The sequence below is a fragment of the Misgurnus anguillicaudatus genome, chromosome 22 (genome assembly GCF_027580225.2).
Source record: "Misgurnus anguillicaudatus chromosome 22, ASM2758022v2, whole genome shotgun sequence".
In the NCBI taxonomy this organism is placed as follows: Eukaryota; Metazoa; Chordata; class Actinopteri; order Cypriniformes; family Cobitidae; genus Misgurnus; species Misgurnus anguillicaudatus.
This window is the reverse complement of record NC_073358.2, coordinates 24,057,961-24,080,593: the sequence shown is the minus strand read 5'-3', so window position 1 is coordinate 24,080,593 and position 22,633 is coordinate 24,057,961. Positions and strand designations below refer to the sequence as shown.

The 22,633-nt window shown below is 39.9% G+C and overlaps 1 protein-coding gene across 1 annotated transcript; it reads right to left on the bottom strand.

Moving 5' to 3' along the window:
• Positions 1–1,610: 1,610 nt before the first annotated feature.
• On the bottom strand, positions 1,611–22,124 carry LOC129440572 (IgGFc-binding protein). The gene is made up of 24 exons (XM_055199974.2): positions 20,939–22,124; positions 20,490–20,833; positions 19,754–20,327; positions 19,018–19,622; positions 18,370–18,937; positions 17,674–18,275; positions 17,023–17,587; positions 16,685–16,881; positions 16,431–16,569; positions 10,430–11,031; positions 9,782–10,349; positions 9,086–9,687; positions 8,425–8,989; positions 8,087–8,283; positions 7,833–7,971; positions 5,593–6,197; positions 4,940–5,507; positions 4,252–4,853; positions 3,590–4,154; positions 3,249–3,445; positions 3,009–3,147; positions 2,560–2,888; positions 1,888–2,446; positions 1,611–1,807 (listed from the first exon to the last, which is right to left on the bottom strand). Coding segments are annotated over exons 1-24 (10,953 nt in total). The 5' UTR covers positions 22,059–22,124; the 3' UTR covers positions 1,611–1,805.
• Between the last annotated feature and the right edge of the window lie 509 nt (positions 22,125–22,633).

Sequence of the window (22,633 nt, the reverse complement as noted above, 5' to 3'; positions counted from 1 at the left end):
GAGCAGGAGGAGACAACCACCGAGCAGGATCCTCAGCCCCTGCATGTAGATGGTTATGAGGCTTATCTGGTCCGTGACCTCCTCGATTTCAGACGTTGAGGTAACAGATTACAATATCTGGTTGATTAGGAAGATTACGGTCCCTAGGAACCATCTTGGGCGGAGGCCAGGGATATCCTCCACCATTCACTCATTACGCAGTTTCACCAAGATAATCCCGGGAAGCTGGCCCCTCAACCTTTATGGTAGACCCTGTCGTCATCCGCCTACTCGCTTCAGGGGCCACTCGCAGGGGGGTTCTCTGTCATGAGTGAAGCTCCTGCTTTGCTCCTCGATCACCACCAGAACGAGCCATTTCCTGTGTATTTGTTTACATTCGGAGTTCATTTCCCACAAGCCCACATACCTGGACTGATTTCTCTCTGCCTATTTCTCATTGCAAAGTCTTGATTTTCCCCGGCATCATTTCTGAGCGTTAGGTATGTTTCTTAGTTATAAAAGCTTTTTATTTTATTTATTTTTTGTTATTGCACTTTAATTGTAAAGGTGTTTATTCAATTAAAAACAACTAGTTTGAGATTTATATTCCTTTGTCCTTTTTGAACTATACTAGAATCCCCCACCTCACCCTGCTGTTAAAAAGTAAATTTTACTCTGAGTAAAGTTAAAATGACTTTCTTTTTACTTGAGGAGATTTAACTTTACTTGTACTCAAGTAAAATATCATAAAGTAACTGTACTTTTACTTGAATAGAATATTTTATTACTCTTTCCACCTCTGGTTTAGGGTTAGAGCTAAACTCTGTAGGACAGTGGCCCTTCAGGACCGGAAGTAAATAGCCCTGTACTATGCCATGACAAACCCAGTAAAAGGAGTTTTCAGACTTTAAATAGTTAACTCTGGGTTATTCTAAACCCCAAGAAAAGTTATGCCTTGGTTATCTTTTGTCACGTTTCACACTGCTCATACTTTACCAGGGGTTAAGCTGGACCACCTTCGAGTTCAGCTTGGAGTGAGATTTCCTGGTGGGTGGGGGATTGGGGTTTGTTATTGAAATAATATTATTTACTAAATGATTCCTAAAGATGAAAATTATTATATAAATAATTTACTTAATGAACCATTTGCAAAACTACTGATGTCTACTAATGTCTTTTTTTGCATTGAATTGTTGGATCAATCTGTGCATTTATACGGAAAGGTTTTACATAAAAAAATTTTGCTTTAATTTGAGGTCTACAAAACAAATCAAACTAGAATAACTTGTTTGTTTTTTATTTAAAGTGTATTGTAAACAAGCAATGGAGATGAAGCCAAAATTGAACCTTTCTGTTTGCAGTACTTTGTAAAAAAGTTAAGGCCTTTATAAAAGCGGTGCTAACCCTGCATCCGAAAAGGGTTTCATAACCTGTGTAAAATGAGGTGTTAACTCTGTTTCTAATTTACATATGCGTCCATCTTGGTTTTAAAGCTCTACAGTTATGCATGTAAAAAATGTCTTATAATAACAGTCACACAAACAGGAAAAACACCTTTTACAAGATGATGCAAGAATTTATTCATTGTACTAAATATAGAGGTATGCATATGAATAAATCAATTTTAGAAAAAAATTATACAAAGATTATAGACTTTTCAGAGTACAAGTTTATGGTATACCGTACATGAGTACAAGAAACTCCCACATTATTTTATGATTATTTGAGATTTGTAAAGCAATGGCAAAAATATTTAACTGATTAACTCTTTTTAGTACATTTGATGTTCACTACTGTTTGGTGTGGTAAAAACAAATTTCTTCACATCCTGTTGGAAATAAAAGACAAAAAAATGTTAGCATTAAGGTATCATTAATTAAATTAAGATCATCCATCACCATTACTTACAGCAGTTTGCTAGCTGCTTCCACTTTGGAGAAACATCAGCTTGTGCCAGTGCACAAGTTGATTCATAATTACTGAGGGCATTGCAGAAAGCCGTCTGGCTTCCACCTTGGAGACACAACTGGAAGAGGCAGTCAGAAGCAAATTGACGCTTTGCTATTATATTCTGACACTGGGAAAAGGGGCCATTTGCATCCTCCAATAAGCCACAGAAGCTTTGTCCCCTGTATTTTAACTTGTTTTCCTCTGAGCATGGAGGAAAATGCCAGCAGTTGCTGCTGCTCTCAGGGACACTCCAAGACGCTGCCCATTCTGTGATGTCTGTCATGATGTTACCACTTGGTGTGACAAAGTCTTCCCCAAGGTCATCATTGTAGGTTCCACACATTCCTTCAATATTATTGTAGTAACTGCTGGAAACCACCACCATGAGCGTATCTGCCCAGTTAAATATGACCTCCAAGCCAAAATCTGTATTCAGAATTCCTTTAGTCCCTGACAACATTATGTTGATGCCTTCAGATGACAAACTCACAGGAATGTTTAAAACATTGCCATCAATCTGTATGGGAAGAAGAGTAAGCATGTATGATAAAATGTAAATGTATTACTGAATTGGTGTGTAAAAACAAACTAAATTCTGGGTTAGAGAAATATCCATGAGTATTGACTTACTGTCACATGATTGACGTTGCCTTGGATGAAAGTGATGTCATGTCCTTTGACTTTGATGCTGGCTGACTTGATGTATGAACCATAAGAACCTTTGCGCATTTCATTTTTGTTGACGATGCTGAAAGGTGTGAGTGTTTTGTCTTTGCCTGATGTTTTAACTAATGTATAGGAGCAAATCCCCTGGAAAGAAAAGTGGTTGCCATCAAAGGTTCTGTAATGAGGATCTCCTGTGGCCATGCAAGAGGCCTTCGACACTGGAACACACAGTGCCTTGTTGTCGTTTACAGTGCAGTGCTCTTTCTCACGGCATTTATGGTCACTGCAAAGGTCTGGAATAGACGTGGACATGTTTATTGGACAATCAACTATTTTAGTTTGATTTAAAGGAACTTACACAAGCGTACATGATTTAGCAAATGCTTTATATGGTTTATTACAGAGATAATCACCTTTGTTGTGACACCCAAAAACACCATCTTTTTCACCACAGAACTGATCTAAAGCACATTTTAAAGGTTCACAGGAGAACACTCCAGCTTTGCAGAGACATTTCCTTTCACAGTCTCCCTCAATAACTTCCTCATCTGACTTGTAGAACATATAAAAGATAATGGTAAAGTTGTTACAGTGTTCCATGGCTGGGTTATTGCACACCACATACACAAACAACAGATTTAATGGTTTCTTACCTTGTAATATCTTCCATCTTCATCACAGCCACAGTCTTTCAAAGCCTTACATTCACCTCCATCAAACACCAAGCCATCATCACATTGACATCCCTCATGACACTGTGGGCATTTCTCTGACTTTGTCAGGCTGGCGCAGGTGGAGGTACAGGTGTCAGCACAGAGCTCATAGTGACTGTTCACAAAACACTTGAAAGCTGTAAGAGTACAAGACCATTTTCAGAGACTAGTTTACATATCAGTTTAAGACAAAATATTTATTTATATTATAGTGTATCTTGAGCACATCTAAAGCCAAAAAGAGTGAGAGGAAGATAATTTTGTTACAAGCAACTACTTACGACAGAAGGTGTTATTCCTCCAGCTATTGATTGATGTCCCAGTCTCTTGACAGCTGGCTACATATTTTTGTATGTGACTACAGAGAACTGTGTTGTCCTTTGACTGTGCTGCCACATCTTTGACACATTCATCAAAAAATTTCTGGGGTGGAACTTTATCGTAACAATTAGAAAATGGTCCATTCTCTGATGTTAGAATACTGCAAGAAGTCTCTGCCTCTGTCTGTTTATCTTTGTCAGGATTTACACACTTGGTTCCACATCCGGTTTGGCACATCATTTTGTCTGATGGTGAAACCCAGGCCTCAACAAAGTATACCTCAGAAGATGTTGGGTTGCCATCTGGCAGGAGAAAATCATCTGCTTTGTTTTCATTGTAGTTTCCACACAGACCTGTGACTGCGCTTTTAAAAGTTGATGGGATCTCAACAGTGACCATGGAGACTGTATCATATGTGAGTTTCAATCCAAAAGATGTTTCCACAACAATGTAAAGACCAGACTGATAGACTTGCACCAGTCCTTCATCCACAGTTAAGGGGAGATTCATTTTAACATTATTCACCTGCAGAGAAAACACCAACATAAAAATGAAGTATTTATGAAAGATTTAGTTTTTGATTTCTTAATGGACAGTGTTTTTTTATATTACTGTGTATTACCTGAGTTTCCCAGATTTGGCCGGGCAGCAAAGTAAACATGTGTTGATTTATCTGTATTTTGACACTTCGAGTGAGGACTGCCTCTTCAGAAGAGGACTGCTGTTTCACTAACACACTGAAAGAACTTGTCTTCTCATCCTTTTTCTGAGTCATTTCTACTAATTTATACTCACAGTTCCCTTCCACATTAAAAGATTTTCCATCAAATGACTGATAAAGTCCATAGCCTGACACTGTGCACACTGCTTTGCCTTCAGGAAAACAGCCTTGAACTCCATTCTGGACCTTGCAAGTCTCGCCTGGGCTGCAGGTGAATGCATCCTTACATTGAACTTTTCCATTTTCTGTGCAGACGCACTTTTGCTTGCATTTGCCTTCAGGGAAGAACTCTTGTCCCAGCTGATAATACTGGCCCATGTAAGTACAGCCGCACTGCACATTAGACACACACTCACCATTGCTCAAGATAAAGCCACCGTCACATGTACAGCCTTCAACACAGAGGGTCTCCGTACAGCCCTTAGGCCCCGTAAGGCCAACGCAGTTTTGGGGGCATCCAGCTCCACACACATTATAGTGGCTGTTTGCCTTGCAGGATGCAGCTGTGGACAGATCATGTTACAGATTATTTTCACTAAATTATTTATTTACTTATAAGAGAAATTACAATGCTGGATTGAATACTAACGGCAAAGAGTGTTGGTTCTCCAAGATTCCACTTTTCCAAGTGCATTCTGACAAGCAGCTGTGTATGCGGTGAGAAAACTGCAGAGCGCTGATGAATGTCCACCATACATGCACATATCGTACACACAATCTTCATAAAACTGAGTGGGATTCACTTTCTCATGGCAGCCTTTAAATGGGCCCATTTTATCTGTGATAATGCTGCAAGGCTTTGTAAAAGTCACTGTGTTTCTCTCAGTGGCATCACATTGGGGACAGACCTTGCCCTTACATTCATCTGAGCATCCAGGGTCATCCTTGAATTTCCAGCTGGTACCAAAAAGTGTTGGATTTGCAGCAAGAGTGTCATTAGGAGTGCGTAAATCATCATTGGAGTTTCCATTCCAGTTACCACAAAGCCCTCCCAATTTATTGGAGTAAGTGCTGGGAAGAGTGAGTACTACATGGCTGTCCCAGTTGAATTGCAATGTCAGACCAAAGTCAGCTTTTACCACACCAAAAAAACCAGAGCGGTAAATGTAGAGTCTACCATCCTTTTCATATGGCAAATTCACAAATAGATCATTGACCTTTAAACACAAAAGCATTTGAGTCAGTGTGTATGCTATGCAGTTTTTTATCTTAAGGTGTATAAGCTTTTTGAAATTAACTGACCTTCACTTTCTTTGGATTATCCTTACTTAAGACAATTGTATAACCATAGACACTTATTGATACTGTCTTGGTATAAGCAACTGCCTTGTTACTTCCTCTGTTCTCATTCTTGACAAGGACCTCAAAGGGTATCAATGAGGGGTCAGCTGTATTGAGTAGCTTGGATAAATAATAAGTGCAGGTACCTTGAAAGTTAAAGGCTTTACCATCAAATGTTCGGTAGTGTGGATCCCCTATACCCTGGCAGATACCATAGGTCAATGGATAACAATCTCTCACTCCATTTCGTGTGTCACACATTTCTGAATTCTGACACTTTGCTGGTGTGCATTCAGCTTTTCCAGTTTTGCGATTGCACACACATTTCTCTGTGCATTTTGTATCCCCCCAAAATGTTTGCTCGCCTGTATAATACTGGCCTTGATAGGTGCAGCCACACGTTGTCTCTGGCAAGCATTTGTCCACATTGAAGACATAACCTTTATTGCACTGGCAGCCATTCACACATGGCAGCGTGCACTTGTTTGGGGCATCTTGATCCACACAAATGGCAGGACAGGCTGTGCCACAGGAATTATAAGTGCTGTTGGCTGGACAATAGGTTTCTTGGAGGATTAAAAAAAGAAGACAATAAATGTAAACACCTTGGAAAGACTTTTCCCCCTTCTTTTATAACAACGAGTATATGTAATACTCTACAATTTTATTCAACGCGTTTACATAGTAAAACACATTGACTTTGGGACTTGTATTTAAACCTCATAAACCCAGCAGACACTGAAAAAGAACTAATAAATATATTCATAACTTCTAGGCGGCACTACTCTCTACCAATCTACACTCTCTGCGTATAATCTGTAAGATTTAGTCTAGTTTAGGACTATATTTGGTTCTTATATGTTTAATGTTCAGGTCTTTCTCTTTCATTGGTTTAGTTCTTATTCAATGTTTTACTGTTGGTTGATTTAAGAAAACCTTTTTGTTTATTTAAATTAATTGAATTATTCATAGTTAAAGGTGGTGTGTGTAAATTTTAGCGGCATCTAGTGGATTGCGAGTTGCAACCATCAGCTCACCCTTTAATTTCAAAACGCATATGGTAGCTGCCACAGGACAAAGATGTCATCGTCTAAGACAGTGTTCTTCACTCCCAGCCCTGGAGAGCCGGTGTCCTGCAGAGTTTAGCTCCAACCTTAATCAAACACACCTGAGCAAGCTTATCAATGTCTTCATGATCACTAGAAGATCACAGGTAGGTGTGTTTGATTAAGGTTGGAGCTAAACTCTACAGGACACCGGCTCTCCAGGATTGGGAGTGAAGAACACTGGTCTAAGACAACGTAGGGACGAAACATGCTCAGGACATGCCTATTATGACACACAGCCCTATCACATGCCATCGATCTTCCGTCGATATTGCTTAGTTGATCTATGGTTTGTGCCTCTTAGACATTCAAGTAACCCTGCTGCAAACATTATAAGGTTTTTAAAAAGGCAGATGAAGGTTAGTGGTCGTGCAACTGACGTCTTGCCTTTTGAAATGCTCTGGCGCGATTTGCGATCACACTGTGCGTTTAGCGCCTGAGCCCAGGTGAACTGCGCCAGAACCCACCTCTGCACGCGGTCCAGGGTGCAATTTATCAAACCGCATCCGGGCGGCGTGGTACCGAGTGATCACACTAGTCAAACTCAACAGGCTTGGGGGGCAAAGTGTGCTCGGGTGAGGTTTGGTTTAGATAAAGTGAGTGTGCCTTGAATCTTCAAAAGTGAGGGCACGTAAGAAAGCCTCATTAAGTCCTACATGCTAAAATCACCAGTAGATGAAGTTTTACAGTCATAAAGGAGCAGTTCTTGATATGTTAATTCCTGTAAGAATGTTAGAATTGGCATAATGGCACACGGAAGTAGTTATGAAATTCATCTATTTAAAAGTGGAAACTGCCTCAGGTGGACTATGTAAGCTGAAGATTGTAACTCCATTGCAATGAAACACACATACGTTTCCAACCTTATGAGCGATACTCATTGCGGCACTGTGCATGTGTGCCACTTCTGGAGACTTAAAATAAGAACTTACTTGTCATGGCAATGTGTTGGTGACTTATGAGCTATTATAAAGTAATATGTGCAATGTGTATGCAATCACACAATATTTCATAGTTAATGTGTTGTATTGAGTGAACTGACTGAATGTAAAATTGTCTTTCATATAATAAAAATATGCCTTTTGTTTAGATTACCTGTTTTGTAGCACCCAACTGTGCCATCTTTTGTGCCACAGATCTGATTTTCCCCACATTTCAAAGGTTCACAGGAGAACACTCCAGCGTTACATTGGCATTTTGCTTTACAGTCTGCTAGAACCACTACCTCACCAGTCTGCAAAGCATATTTGTGAATTTAAGCTAAATTTGTGGCAAAGGCACTTTGTTTATTTTAAGTTGATGTGATATTTGACCACTGTAGGCAAAAACAGAAATGTATGGCTTCTTACCTTGTAATATACTCCATTTAATTGACAACCACAGTCTTTCAAAGTCTTACATTCACCTCCATCAAACACAAAGCCATCATCACATTGACATCCCTCATGACAAGGTGGGCATTTCTCTGACTTAGTCAGGCTGTTGCAGGTGGAGGTACAGGTGTCAGCACAGAGCTCATAGTGACTGTTCATGAAACACTTGAAAGCTGTAAGATTACAAGAACATTTTCAAAGACTGCTTCACATATGAGTTAAAGACAAAATATTTAATTTTACACTGTATCTTGAGCACATCTAAAGCCATAAAGAGTAAATGGAAGATAATTTTGTTACAAGCAACTACTTACGACAGAAGGTGTTATTCCTCCAGCTATTGATTGATGTCCCAGTCTCTTGACAGCTGGCTACATATCTTTGTATGTGACTACAGAGAACTGTGTTGTCCTTTGACTGTGCTGCCACATCTTTGACACATTCGTCAAAAAATTTCTGGGGTGGAACTTTATCGTAACAATTAGAAAATGGTCCATTCTCCGATGTTAAAATACTGCAAGACGTCTCTGCTTGTGTCTGTTTATCTTTGTCAGGATTTACACACTTGGATCCACATCCGGTTTGGCACAACATTCTGTCAGATGGTGAAACCCAGGCCTCAGCAAAGTTTTCCACAGAAGATGTTGGAATGCCACCTGGCAGAAGAAAATCATCTTCCTTGTTTTCATTGTAGTTTCCACAAAGACCTGTGACTGCACTTTTAAAAGTTGATGGGATCTCAACAGTGACCATGGAGACTGTATCATATGTGAGTTTCAATCCAAAAGATGTTTCCACAACAATGTAAAGACCAGACTGATAGACTTGCACCAGTCCTTCTTCCACAGTTACAGGGAGATTCATTTTAGAATTATTCACCTGCAGAGAAAACAGCAACATAAAAATTAAGTATTTATAAAAGATTTATATTTTGATTTCTTAATGGACAGTGTTTTTATATTACTGTGTATTCACCTGAGTTTCCCAGATACGGCCGGGCAGCAAAGTAAACGTGTATTGATTTATCTGTATTTTGACACTTCGAGTGAGGACTGCCTCTTCAGAAGAGGACTGCTGTTTCACTAACACACTTAAAGAACTTGTCTTCTCATCCTTTTTCTGAGTCATTTCTACTAATTTATACTCACAGTTTCCTTCCACACTAAAAGATTTTCCATCAAATGACTGATAAAGTCCATAGCCTGACACTGTGCACATCGCTTTGCCTTCAGGAAAACAGCCTTGAACTCCATTCTGGACCTTGCAAGTCTCGCCTGGTCTGCAGGTGAATGCATCCTCACATTGAACTTTTCCATTTTCTTTGCAGACACACTTTTGCTTGCATTTGCCTTCAGGGAAGAACTCTTGTCCCAGCTGATAATACAGGCCCATGTAAGTACAGCCGCACTGCACATTAGACACACACTCACCATTGCTCAAGATAAAGCCACTGTCACATGTACAGCCTTCAACACAGAGGGTCTCCGTACAGCCCTTAGGCCCCGTAAGGCCAACGCAGTTTTGGGGGCATCCAGCTCCACACACATTATAGTGGCTGTTGGCCTTGCAGGATGCAGCTGTGGACAGATAATATTAAAGATTATTTTTACTAAATTATTTATTTACTTATCAGTCTTAAAGAGAAATGACAATGCTGGATTGAATACTAACGGCAAAGAATGTCGGTTCTCCAAGATTCCACTTTTCCAAGTGCATTCTGACAAGCAGCTGTGTATGCGGTGAGAAAACTGCAGAGCGCTGATGAATGTCCACCATACATGCACATATCGTACACACAATCTTCATAAAACTGAGTGGGATTCACTTTCTCATGGCAGCCTTTAAATGGCCCCATTTTATCTGTGATAATGCTGCAAGGCTTTGTAAAAGTCAACGTGTTTCTCTCAGTGACATCACATTGGGGACAGACCTTGCCCTTACATTCATCTGAGCATCCAGGGTCATCCCTGACTTTCCAGCTGGTACCAAAAAGTGTTGGGTTTGCAGCAAGAGTGTCATTAGGAGTGCGTAAATCATCATTGGAGTTTCCATTCCAGTTACCACAAAGCCCTCCCAATTTATTGGAGTAAGTGCTGGGAAGAGTGAGTACTACATGGCTGTCCCAGTTGAATTGTAATGTCAGACCAAAGTCAGCTTTTACCACACCAAAAAAACCAGAGCGGTAAATGTAGAGTCTACCATCCTTTTCATATGGCAAATTCACAAATAGATCATTGACCTTTAAACACAAAAGCATTTGAGTCAGTATGTATGCAGTTTTTCATCTTAAGGTGTATAAGCTTTTTGAAATATACTGACCTTCACTTTCTTTGGATTATCCTTACTTAAGACAATTGTATAACCATAGACACTTATTGATACTGTCTTGGTATAAGCAACTGCCTTGTTACTTCCTCTGTTCTCATTCTTGACAAGGACCTCAAAGGGTATCAATAAGGGGTCAGCTGTATTGAGTAGCTTGGATAAATAATAAGTGCAGGTACCTTGAAAGTTAAAGGCTTTACCATCAAATGTTCGGTAGTGTGGATCCCCTATACCCTGGCAGGTACCATAGGTCAATGGATAACAATCTCTCACTCCTTTCCGTGTGTCACACACTTCAGAACTCTGACACTTTGCTGGTGTGCATTCAGCTTTTCCAGTTTTGCGATTGCACACACATTTCTCTGTGCATTTATCCCCCCAAAATGCTTGCTCACCAGTATAATACCGGCCTTGGTACGTGCAGCCACATGTTGTCTCTGGCAAGCATTTGTCTCCACCGAGGACATAACCTTCATTGCACGGGCACCCCTCCACACACGGCAGTGTGCAATTGTTTGGGGCACCTCGATCCACACAAGTGGCAGGACAGGCTGTGGCGCAGGGATCGTATTTGCTGTTTGCTGGACAATAGGTTTCTTGAAGAAAAATAAAGAAAAGAGGTTAAATGTAAGCACCTTAGAAAGACTTTCAGTCGTTACTTTGCCTGGATAAACAATCCATCGACGAGATTGTGAAGAAGGTGGGGGAGGAGGAGTTGCCTTGTATGTCTGTAACACCATCAAACAAATTCGATTGATGCAACTAGAAGAGGACGAACATGAAGTTCTGCGGGTCTGGTTACGTCCCTTTAAAAGCCAATTGTGAATTGGCTTTTAAACTATGATTTTCTTACCTATATAATACGTTTTTATGTTTGGATTTATTCTGCATTTCTCTTATTGACTCTTATTATGGTTTGTGTTAATAATAATTGTAGTAATAATAATAATAATAATGTTTATTTATATAGTGTCTTTTCAGAGCTCAAGGACACTTTACAGTGTACAATTAACAAGTTACCGCAAATCCCCACCCAGGTTAGTAAAGATCCTGTCTAGTTGGACCACAGCAGCACATCAGCTGAGAATTTTAGACATCATACGGCTAACAACTTGGCATTAGTTTTAATGTACTTAGAATTGTGAAAGCCAATGATGTGTATTTTACGTTTAGAGTAACAAAAGCATTATCTGACCACTCTAAATAGGGTGAGCCTCAACCTCTGATTATTGTAATATTATTCTATCTAAAGCCCTATTAGGATGGTAATTGTTTCTCATGGGGACGTAAGGTATTTTCATCATTTACAGGGGTAGTCAGCGATGTTATTGTCATTCGAATCCAGAATGTCAGTGTTTTTCTCCGACCACCGGCATAAAAAATCATGAATTTCCTACTGTTTTTGGATGCACACCAAGGTTGTGTGATAATTTAAAGGGAACATATCATGAAAATATGACTTTTTATGTTTAAGTGTTAAAATTTGGTCTCCAGTGCTTGTATCAACTTAAAAAATGTGAAAAAGATCAACCCAGTAACTTGTTAAATCATTCTCTGCAAACATGAAAAAATAGGTCATTGAAATTTGGCTCCCCCTATGATGTCAGAAGGGGATAATACTGCCGCCTAATCTGCACTATCCAACCACGACACTGCCATTTAGTGCAGAGATCAGCTCATTTGCATTTTAAAGGACACACCCAAAACGGCACATTTTTGCTCACATCTAAAAAAATGGCAATTTTATGTTATAATAAATTATCTATGGGGTATTTTGAGCTAAAACTTCACATATGTACTTGTGCTCTGTCTCTCTCCTCCTCTCTCCCTCTTTGCACACATAAGCATATTGTAATGTCTATCTAATTGTATATCTATCTATAAAAAAGGTGTGAATATTATTCTGTGCGCATACTTGCACATCTCTCGCTTGCACATGCTTTATATGCATGGCTTGGATTTGGGTCTAAGGAAAACGCAACATATTTTCGAAGCTATGGTTACTACACCCCACTTTTAATAACTCTGCGTTGGGGAATCAACCATTGCCTTAAGCAAGAGTCTTCCTTTTTTCCATTATCTGCATGATTTTCTATGTATGTGGGCCACAATCATCAAATAAGGGGCTCATTAAAGTTGTGCGTAAGTCCTACCACATAGCCGCGACGGTGTTTCATTTATACTATTGTGTCGGCGACGGCGTTGACGTGCAAACACACATGCAGACCGCTGGTAGGCAGTATCCATGCATGTTACCACTGTAGCAGCACGACCGTCAATAAAGAAGCAGCTTGGCAAGTTTAACCCATAAACGAAGGAGAAACAGCAACTTGTTGTGTATGTTTTGAGATGACCAGAAGTGATGGAAGTAAATAAACAGCGACTTTTGTTGCAGTTTGAGTTAAATCACTCCTCAACTTGGTCTATCTTTGTTCTCACCTTTGCAAACGGATATACCTATGACGCAGTTTTTTTACCTGACAGGAGGGGTTCCAATGGACCAATCACAGCGCTTGCGGTCCACGTAGTACTGATGCGGTTTTAAAAAGATTTGGTAAGGTGCACGTCAGGCTACGCAGAGCTACACAGAGGCTACGGATAATCTACGGCGTAGACCTTACACACAACTATAAATTGGACTTGCTTTGCATGGTGGGTAAACACGCCACTGGTAATAAACACATCAAGACAGGCTGAAGCAGACTCTGTTGTGTCTTTACCTTGGACAGTCGACTTCTTGGGGAAGTTTTAATTTAGTTCTAGAGGCTGAACCCGTGCCCTTCCACCACATTGGAGTGTGTTTTCAACTTAATGTAATGCTGCGCACACCGATCATCAAACGACATCAAAGTAACGCACAACCGTTTCAAGAACTGTGCCTGTTAATTGCTCTCGCGGTGTTCTATCACCTCATTTGCAAATTGGTCTCCGTGGCGCAATATGTAGTCAATCACTTTTGCACAGTTTTTACCAATCCTCTAAATTCACACCTATTTTTTCTTTATCTCTTTTTCTTTTTTATATCATGAACCTACACAGATAATAGGAACAATCAATTTAAAATTATTAAAAAAATATAACCGCATTAAAGCCATCTCATGGTACACACAGAGCGTGCCGCCACTGGTTGTAAATGCTGTTTACAATGTTTGCTGTTTGTACTGTCTGCACATGTTTGCACACTCTGTGTATAATCTGTGTATAAGGTTTAGTCTATCTTAAGACAATATTTGGTTCTCATAATATTTAGGTTTTCTCTTTTGTTGGTTTAGTTCTTATTTAACATTTTACTGTTAGTTGATTTAAGATAACCTTTTTGTTTATTTAAGATAATTTAATTATGCATAGTTAAGTGTGTCTTTGTGCAGCATCTTGGTTCTGGAGAAATGTTGTTTAATTTCACTGTGTACAAGCTAGGGGTGTCACGATTCTCCAAATCCTCGATTCGATTACATTTTCGATTCTAAGGTCACGATTCGATCCGATTCTCGATTTTTACATATTTTTTATATGGCATATAATTTAGACAAAAATGATATGCCATTATTTATTATTATTATTATAATACTTTAACATTAACATGCACATTGCACAACTCGCATAGGGGTTTGTGGGCTTCACTTAACGCGAGAGCTTGTAGAGAGAGGATTCCTTCTTGCACGCACATGGACTATGCGCGGTTGGCTTAATGGATCGGGCGGATGACGTGACGAAAAATAATATTTTAATTAAATTCGGGCGGGTGCCGGATCGACTGCTTGTTATTAGCTCTGTCCTTCTAAGCATGCGGCATCTCTGTCTTTCATAGTGGCAGCCTCAGAAGTTCAAGAAAAGAACTGAAATGAGACGGTCTAGCCTTCTGAGGACCCGAAATTTGCGTCACCTGCTGCACACGCCCCCAGTAGCGCCCACCGCGCCTGTCAGCGGAGACATTTCTGACTTTATTAAAATAAATGTGTAAGCAGAAAAATATTAATTTATTTTAGAACACATGACACATTGATGTAGATCTATTCAACAGCATATCAAATAATCAACCTAGAAATATACGCAACATAAACAGAATAATATTAACACAAAACATAACTTATAATACTAAAACAGTGACAAGAAAAAGTTTTCAAATAAATACACACTTTTATTTAATAAAGCTTTTAATTGTTTGGGATATCCTCGGCTGTTAAGGATCCATTCGTTCTATCATTAACAGCGCGGAGAAATGAGGACGCATTTTGACACAGCTCTTATCAACGCCGGCGAAGGAGGAACGTGGCAAACTCAAAAAATGAGAATTAAAAACAAAGGAAATAGAATGTCAGAAAGGGTTGCCTGGAATAAGTTTTACAACGTGGTAAATCAGGATGACACCAGTGCAGGCTATGTAATTCGTGCGTTTAATTTAGGCTATTTATTTATTTATTTTTGTCCCTGTGCGCCGATCGAAGACGGAGTTCACTGCTGATATTCAAGAGGTTTCTAGTCTCGCGGCTGTCATCAGCAGCGCCTTGCATCGCCCAGTCAGCGGATGGCGGGCGGGTGCAGTTTTGAAAACTGGTCAGAAACGTTGGTGCGCATGGATGGTGGACGGATGATGAGTTTTTTATGCGGTTGCGGATGAAATAATAGTCCATCCGCGCATCTGACGTCTGAACATAAACTAAAGTAGTAATCCTTATGTATTTGTTCAGTTTTATGCGTTTCATGCAAGCTGAGGCAAACTATCCTTTTGTTTAATGTAACCCGCTGCATCTTTGCGCCTCCCTCACTATCGCGCACGTGCAGAGAGCTGCACTCACTCTGTCCAAAGTCAGATCACTGGTAATCCTGTTTATGATATGCATTTCAAGAAGTTGTAGCATCCCTCGTGTTTAAAATATGATCGCGTTCCGCTGGACAGATGTTTTTAAAAGGCATCTCTGAGAGTTTTTTTCCTCGCTTGGTAAGCCGACCTGACGTGAAATGGGGGCGTGGCAGCATCGACGATCCCATTTTTAATTCGAAGTTCGAAGCTGTGAATTAATTTCGATCGATTTCGATTTAAAATCGAAATCGTGACACCCTTAGTACAAGCTATGGTTGAAATGACAATAAAGCGACTCTGACTCTGAACATGCTTATCTTATCAGTCTAAACGTAAGATACATGCAAAGAAATACGCTTGCATATAGTTCCCAAATGAGAAGACAAGATGGCACAAACTGTTAGATCACTGCTGCTTGTCTTATGCACAAAAGGATTCTTAAGTTTAGAAGTACTGTATAGACGGTTTCATCGGAAGCACGTGATACACGTCTGGATCCGAACCTTACTTCCGGTTTCGTTTTTTTAATGGTCTGTCTAGTTGCTAAACTGATCTCTTGAACAAATTCCTCGTTGAAAATAACAAATGTTTTGGTTTCCTAGGTAATCTATGTGTTGTTTTTTGTGCTTGTTATATAATAAACTATGTTTAAAGAACTTTGTTGTTATTTATTCTTAGCAGAGTTTACCGGAAGTTACGTGCGGATAAGATGAAGTTGTACATTCAAAAAAGGAGGAGCCTTGATATATCAGTATATTCCAGTAAGAATGTTATAAATTGCATACTGGCACAGTAATTATGAAATTCATTTATTTAAAGGGGAAGGCAAATAGGTCTCATTGGGCATTGAAAAACAGGTTTTTTTACAACAACTTCCCACAACCCATCGAAACCTCAGGTGGACTATTTGACTCGAAGATAGTAGCCCCATTGCAATGAAACACATTCCTTTCCTACCTTATGAGTAATAACCATTGCGGCACTGTGCATGTGTGCCACTTTAAATGAGAACTTACTTGTCGCTGCATTGTGTTGGTGGCTTTTGAGCTATTATAGTTTATAAGTATTATAAGTAATATGTGCATTGTGTATGCAAGCACACAATATTCCATAGTTAATGTGTTGTATTGAGTGAACTGACTGAATGTAAAAATATCTTTCATAGAATGTAAATATGTCCTATGTTTTGATTACCTGTTTTGTAGCACCCAACAGTGCCATCTTTTGTGCCACAGATCTGATCTTCCGCACAATCCATAGGTTCACAGGAGAACACTCCAGCGTTACATTGGCATTTCGACTCACAGTCATCTAGAACCACTACCTCACCGGTCTGCAAAGCATATTTGTGAATTTAAGCTAAATTTGTGGCAAAGGCACTTTGTTTATTTCAAGTTGATGTGATATTTGACCACTGTAGGCAAAAACAGAAATATATGGCTACTTACCTTGTAATATACTCCATTTAATTGACAACCACAGTCTTTCAAAGTCTTACATTCACCTCCATCAAACACAAAGCCATCATCACATTGACATCCCTCATGACACGGTGGGCATTTCTCTGACTTAGTCAGGCTGGCACAGGTGGAGGTACAGGTGTCAGCACAGAGCTCATAGTGACTGTTTATGAAACACTTGAAAGCTGTAACAGTAAAATAACTTTTACAAAGACTGGTTCACATATCAGTTTAAGACAAAATATTTAATTTTACACTATATCTTGAGCACATCTAAAGCCATAAAGAGTGAGAGAAAGATAATTTTGTTACAAGAAACCACTTACGACAGAAGGTGTTAGTCCTCCAGCTATTGATTGATGTCCCAGTCTCTTGACAGCTGGCTACATATCTTTGTATGTGACGACAAAGAACTGTGGTGTCTATTGACTGTGCTGCCACATCTTTGACACATTCGTCAAAAAATTTTTGGGGTGGAACTTTATCGTAACAATTAGAAAATGGTCCTTTCTCCGATGTTAAAATACTGCAAGACGTCTCTGCTTGTGTCTGTTTATCTTTGTCAGGATTTACACACTTGGATCCGCATCCGGTTTGGCACAACATTCTGTCAGATGGTGAAACCCAGGCCTCAGCAAAGATTTCCACAGAAGATGTTGCAATGCCACCTGGCAGGAGAAAATCATCTTCTTTGTTTTCATTGTAGTTTCCACAAAGACCTGTGACTGCACTTTTAAAAGTTGATGGGATCTCAACAGTGACCATGGAGACTGTATCATATGTGAGTTTCAATCCAAAATATGTTTCCACAACAATGTAAAGACCAGACTGATAGAGTTGCACCAGTCCGTCATCAACAGTTACAGGGAGATTCATTTTAGCATTATTCACCTGCAGAGAAAACACCAACATAAAAATGAAACTTTTATGGCACTGTCATCATATAAGAATATGGTCTGTGTTAAATATAACATTACCTGTATCTCCCAGATACGGCCGGGCAGCAAAGTAAATGTGTATTGATTTATCTGTATTTTGACTCTTCGTGTAAGGACTGCTTCTTCAGAAGAGGACTGCTGTTTCACTAACACACTGAAAGAACTTGTCTTCTCATCCTTTTTCTGAGTCATCTCTACCAATCTATACTCACAGTTTCCTTCCACACTAAAAGATTTTCCATCAAATGACTGATAAAGTCCATAGCCTGACACTGTGCACACTGCTTTGCCTTCAGGAAAACAGCCTTGAACTCCATTCTGGACCTTGCAAGTCTCGCCTGGTCTGCAGGTGAATGCATCCTCACATTGAACTTTTCCATTTTCTTTGCAGACGCACTTTTGCTTGCATTTGCCTTCAGGGAAGAACTCTTGTCCCAGCTGATAATACAGGCCCATGTAAGTACAGCCGCACTGTACAATAGACACACACTCACCATTGCTCAAGATAAAGCCATCGTCACATGTACAGCCTTCAACACAGAGTGTCTCCATACAACCCTTTGGCTCCGTGAGGCCAACGCAGGTTTGGGGGCATCCAGCTCCACACACATCATAGTGGCTGTTGGCCTTGCAGGATGCAGCTGTGGACAGATCATATTAAAGATTATTTTTACTAAATTATTTATTCAGTTATCAGTCTTAAAGAGAAATGACAATGCTGGATTGAATACTAACGGCAAAGAGTGTCGGTTCTCCAAGATTCCACTTTTCCAAGTGCATTTTGACAAGCAGCTGTGTATGCGGTGAGAAAACTGCAGAGCGCTGATGAATGTCCACCAAACATGCACATATCGTACACACAATCTTCATAAAACTGAGTGGGATTCACTTTCTCATGGCAGCCTCTAAATGGCCCCGATTTGTCCTGGATAATGCTGCAAGGCCTTGTATAAGTCACCTTGTATCTCTCAGTGGCATCACATTTGGGACAGACCTTGCCCTTACATTCATCTGAGCATCCAGGGTCATCCTTGATTTTCCAGCTGGTACCAAAGAGTGTTGGGTTTGCAGCAAGAGTGTCATCAGGAGTGCGTAAATCATCATTGGAGTTTCCATTCCAGTTACCACAAAGCCCTCCCACTACATTGGAGTAAGTGCTGGGAAGATTTAGTACTACATGGCTTTTCCAGTTGAATTTCAATGTCAGACCAAAGTTGGTGTTTACCACGCCAAAAATACCAGAGCTGTATATGTAGAGTCTACCATCTTTTTCATATGGCAAATTCACAAATAGATCATTGACCTTTAAACACAAAAGCATTTGAGTCAGTGTGTATGCAGTTTTTCATCCTAAGGTGTGTTAGATTTTTGAAATATACTGACCTTCACTAGCTTTGGATTATCCTTACTTAAGACAATTGTATAACCATAGACACTTATTGATACTGTCTTGGTATAAGAAACTGCCTTGTTACTTCCTCTGTTCTCATTCTTGACAAGGACCTCAAAAGGTATCAATGAGGGGTCAGCTGTATTGAGTAGCTTGGATAAATAATAAGTGCAGGTACCTTGAAAGTCAAAGGCTTTACCATCAAATGTTCGGTAGTGTGGATCCCCTATACCCTGGCAGGTACCATAGGACAATGGATAACAATCTCTCACTCCATTTCGTGTGTCACAGATTTCTGACTTTTTACAGTTTGTCACTTTGCATTCAACCCCTCCAGTTTGAGGGTTGCACACACATTTCTCTGTGCATTTTTTGTCCCCCCAAAATGATTGTTCAGCTGGATAATATCGGTCTTTGTAGGTGCAACCACACTTTTTCACAGGAATGCATTCATCTCCACTGCGAACATAACCTTCATTGCACTGGCAGCCCTCCACACATGCCAGTGTGCACTTGCTTGAGGCCTCTCGATCCACACAGGAGGCAGGACAGGCTGTGCCACAGGACTCATAATGACTGTTTGCTGGACAATCCAGTGCTTTGAGAATAAAAGGAAGAATTTAAATATATACATTTTCAACTCAAAATATTGCAACACTTTCACACACAGCATGTCTGTTTTAGTAATTTTAAACACAGATAAATATTTATACTTGTATTTCTACTTACGGCAATTGGAAATCGTTCTCCAGTTGCCAGTAATCTTGACTCCAACTGACATGCAAGCACCAACATAGCTCTGAATGTTGTTACAGATGAAGATTCTAGCACCATTATTTATACAGACATCATAGACACAATTGTCTACATATATGTTGGGATCTACAAGTGCATGGCAGTTAGCGAATGGTCCATCTTTCTTAGCCATGACACCACAGTTTGACTCTTGCCTGTACTGCTCTTGAAGGCTTAAAGAGCAGGTTGGACACTGCCCATTACAGTCATCATTGCAAAATAGATCTTTATCTGGAACTTTCCAGCTCTTGGCAAACTCAAGGACACTCGTGACCGCTGTGCCTTTGGGATCAGCAAATTCATCTCTGCGGTCACCATTATAATTTCCACAAAGTCCACCAACTGTCTGGAAATAGTTGCTGGGAACTGTGATAAACAGCATCATATTCCAGTCATATTTCACTTGTAGGCCAAAATCTGTTGATATAATAACATCCCATCCCCTCTGCTCAACTTTTATTTTTCCACCATCGAAAGTAAATGGCAAGTAGGTGTTTTCACCATCAAACTTAAATGAGAAACAAAAACACAAGGAAATAAAGAGAGAGATTTAGTTATTGTGAAAAGTGGTGCTAAATAGGAATGTTCAGTTTTATTCTTTCATCTACTGTAGTTTATGTAAATAATGACATTAAGATATTGAAAAACATCAGGTGCTTTTATTTTTTACCTCTACTAATCCCCTTTTGCTGCTAGCCACCACTGTGTGATTATACACAAGGACAGAAACCATCCTCACATATGCCACCCTGTTGTTTCCCCTGTGGTTGTTCTTTGTCAATATGGTGAAGGGTATAAGGCCTTTTTGGGGCTTTGTATTGTTCACCATAATGTAAGTACAAGTTCCCTGAAAGTCAAATAGCTTTCCGTCAAAAGTTTTGAAATGGGGATCGCCAACAGCGTGACACGTTGCAAAGGAAGTGGGGACACAGACGCCCTTTCTACACTCCTCTCTTTCACGGCATTTCATAGTCTCACAGGGGTCTGGTGGTGGAACCGGAATTGACACAGAAACTTAGGAAACAGAAAGGAAAGTTTTTGATCAGTTTTTGATTTTACAAGCACAATTGATATGTAATTGAAGATGTGATTACACAACATGAACCTGACATGTCTTACCTGTGTTACACACTCCTGTTGAAGCATATCCACACCTTACTTTTCCACCATAAACATATACAGCCATCGGTGAATCTCCAGATATGGTAATGGGTCCTTTCTGTGAACCAACTGGCATGATAGCCCATACATATTTTCTGTCTCCAGGGAAAACTTTCCACTTCAGTGATTTGGTGATAAAGGGGGCTGATGCTGCTTCAGCGACAATTACAGCTGTGTTTTCGTAACTAACTTGAGGATAAATTGTCCATGATTTTGACATCTCAGAAGTGGGAAGAAGATTAACTAGAAACTCATCATAGGGATAATTGCTACTCATATACATAACCATAATATTTTTATCACTTTTAATTACTTTAGCATTGCTTTCAAAATGAACAGGATAAACATCTCCAGAATTCATTGTTACTTTCTGTGGATGCTTGGGATTCCTACTGAAGATGGATACAACAGTGTTATCCTCTGGAGCTACCACATAAGCTGTGTCTATGCTGTAGGATAGATGCATTGCAGGAACCAGGTATGTGTTGGAGAGAGACTCAGTCGGGATCAGCTGCTCGTAGACATGCTCACAGGTGCCCACGATCTGGGCACACTGATGTCCTGCCAGGACAGCCACCGGAAATGTAGATGTGATTTTTGTTCCAGACAACGTTTCAAAACTTTGAAGCTGAATAACCTCATAGGCATTTAAAGTTATGGTTTTTGGCCTAATTCTGGGAGAAAGGTAAACAATGTTGACTGTGTTCACCTCCTTGCCGTTGGCGATGACAACTTGCTTTTTATATTGCAGTGGGCCCGTGTCTGGAGTGAAAACGACATAACTCCTGCCAAGTTGGTTTACAGGGAAAATCACACTGGTATCTCCAGTGTATTCCTTTATGTTTGATGACACCACTGAGATGTCAGCATCAGAGGAGATTGAAACAGTTTTACGAGAGACTACATCATTTTCAAGCTCAGCTTTTGCTGGAAGGGCTATCCATTTGGTCTCACCTTGTGCTATATTTACTTTTTCACTATAACCTAGACTAGTCACCTCCACTTTCACAATTGCTGGGGAATCCCGTGCTGTAATGGCAAGGGTTGGACTGGCACCTCCGTATTCGTAATTTGTCATAAAAGCAGTGATGAACTCGCGCCCTATTGGACATCCTTTAACCGCAGTAGTAAGACAAAAACACAGTATTGGCACTTCTAAATACTTTTTGAATCTACCACTTTTACTTTAGTTCACTGTGCATGTTGACAGCTACACTCTAAAAAAATTTGGTAAATTACACTAAAAGTGGTTCACTGGCTCGTAACAATAGGGGAATCACTTTAAGGGATAAATAGCACGTATGTGGAACCGTAAGGGCTGCTATAGCACGACTAAAGCACCATTTTAGGGTTCATTACAGTTCTGAATATGACCTACGGCATAGCCTCAATGTTATAGGCTACACATCGCATTTCATTTATACTTCTGCATTGTTGTTCACAACGACAAGCACTTATACATGCTGATCACTAGTAGGCAATGTTGAGTTTTGCATTGTGCGCCCTTAAATAAGAAGTCACCGTCTGCCACTGGTACAACGTGATTAAGTGTTTAATTTTTCAAGCTTTCATAGTCACTGTGTATGCTATGACACATTATTCATACATAGGCACAGTGGCGCAAAAATGGGGTATGCCGTATATGCAGTGCAT

Bases quoted from the DNA above. Each gene is read 5' to 3' on its own strand.
- LOC129440572 (XM_055199974.2), bottom strand. From the start codon at position 22,058: ATGACAAATTACGAATACGGAGGTGCCAGTCCAACCCTTGCCATTACA. The intron at 19,623-19,753 runs GTAAGTAGAAAT...TTATTCTCAAAG, and splicing joins GAGAACGATTTCCAATTGCC to CACTGGATTGTCCAGCAAAC. The intron at 8,284-8,424 runs GTAAGTAGTTGC...GTAATCTTACAG, and splicing joins GAGGAATAACACCTTCTGTC to CTTTCAAGTGTTTCATGAAC.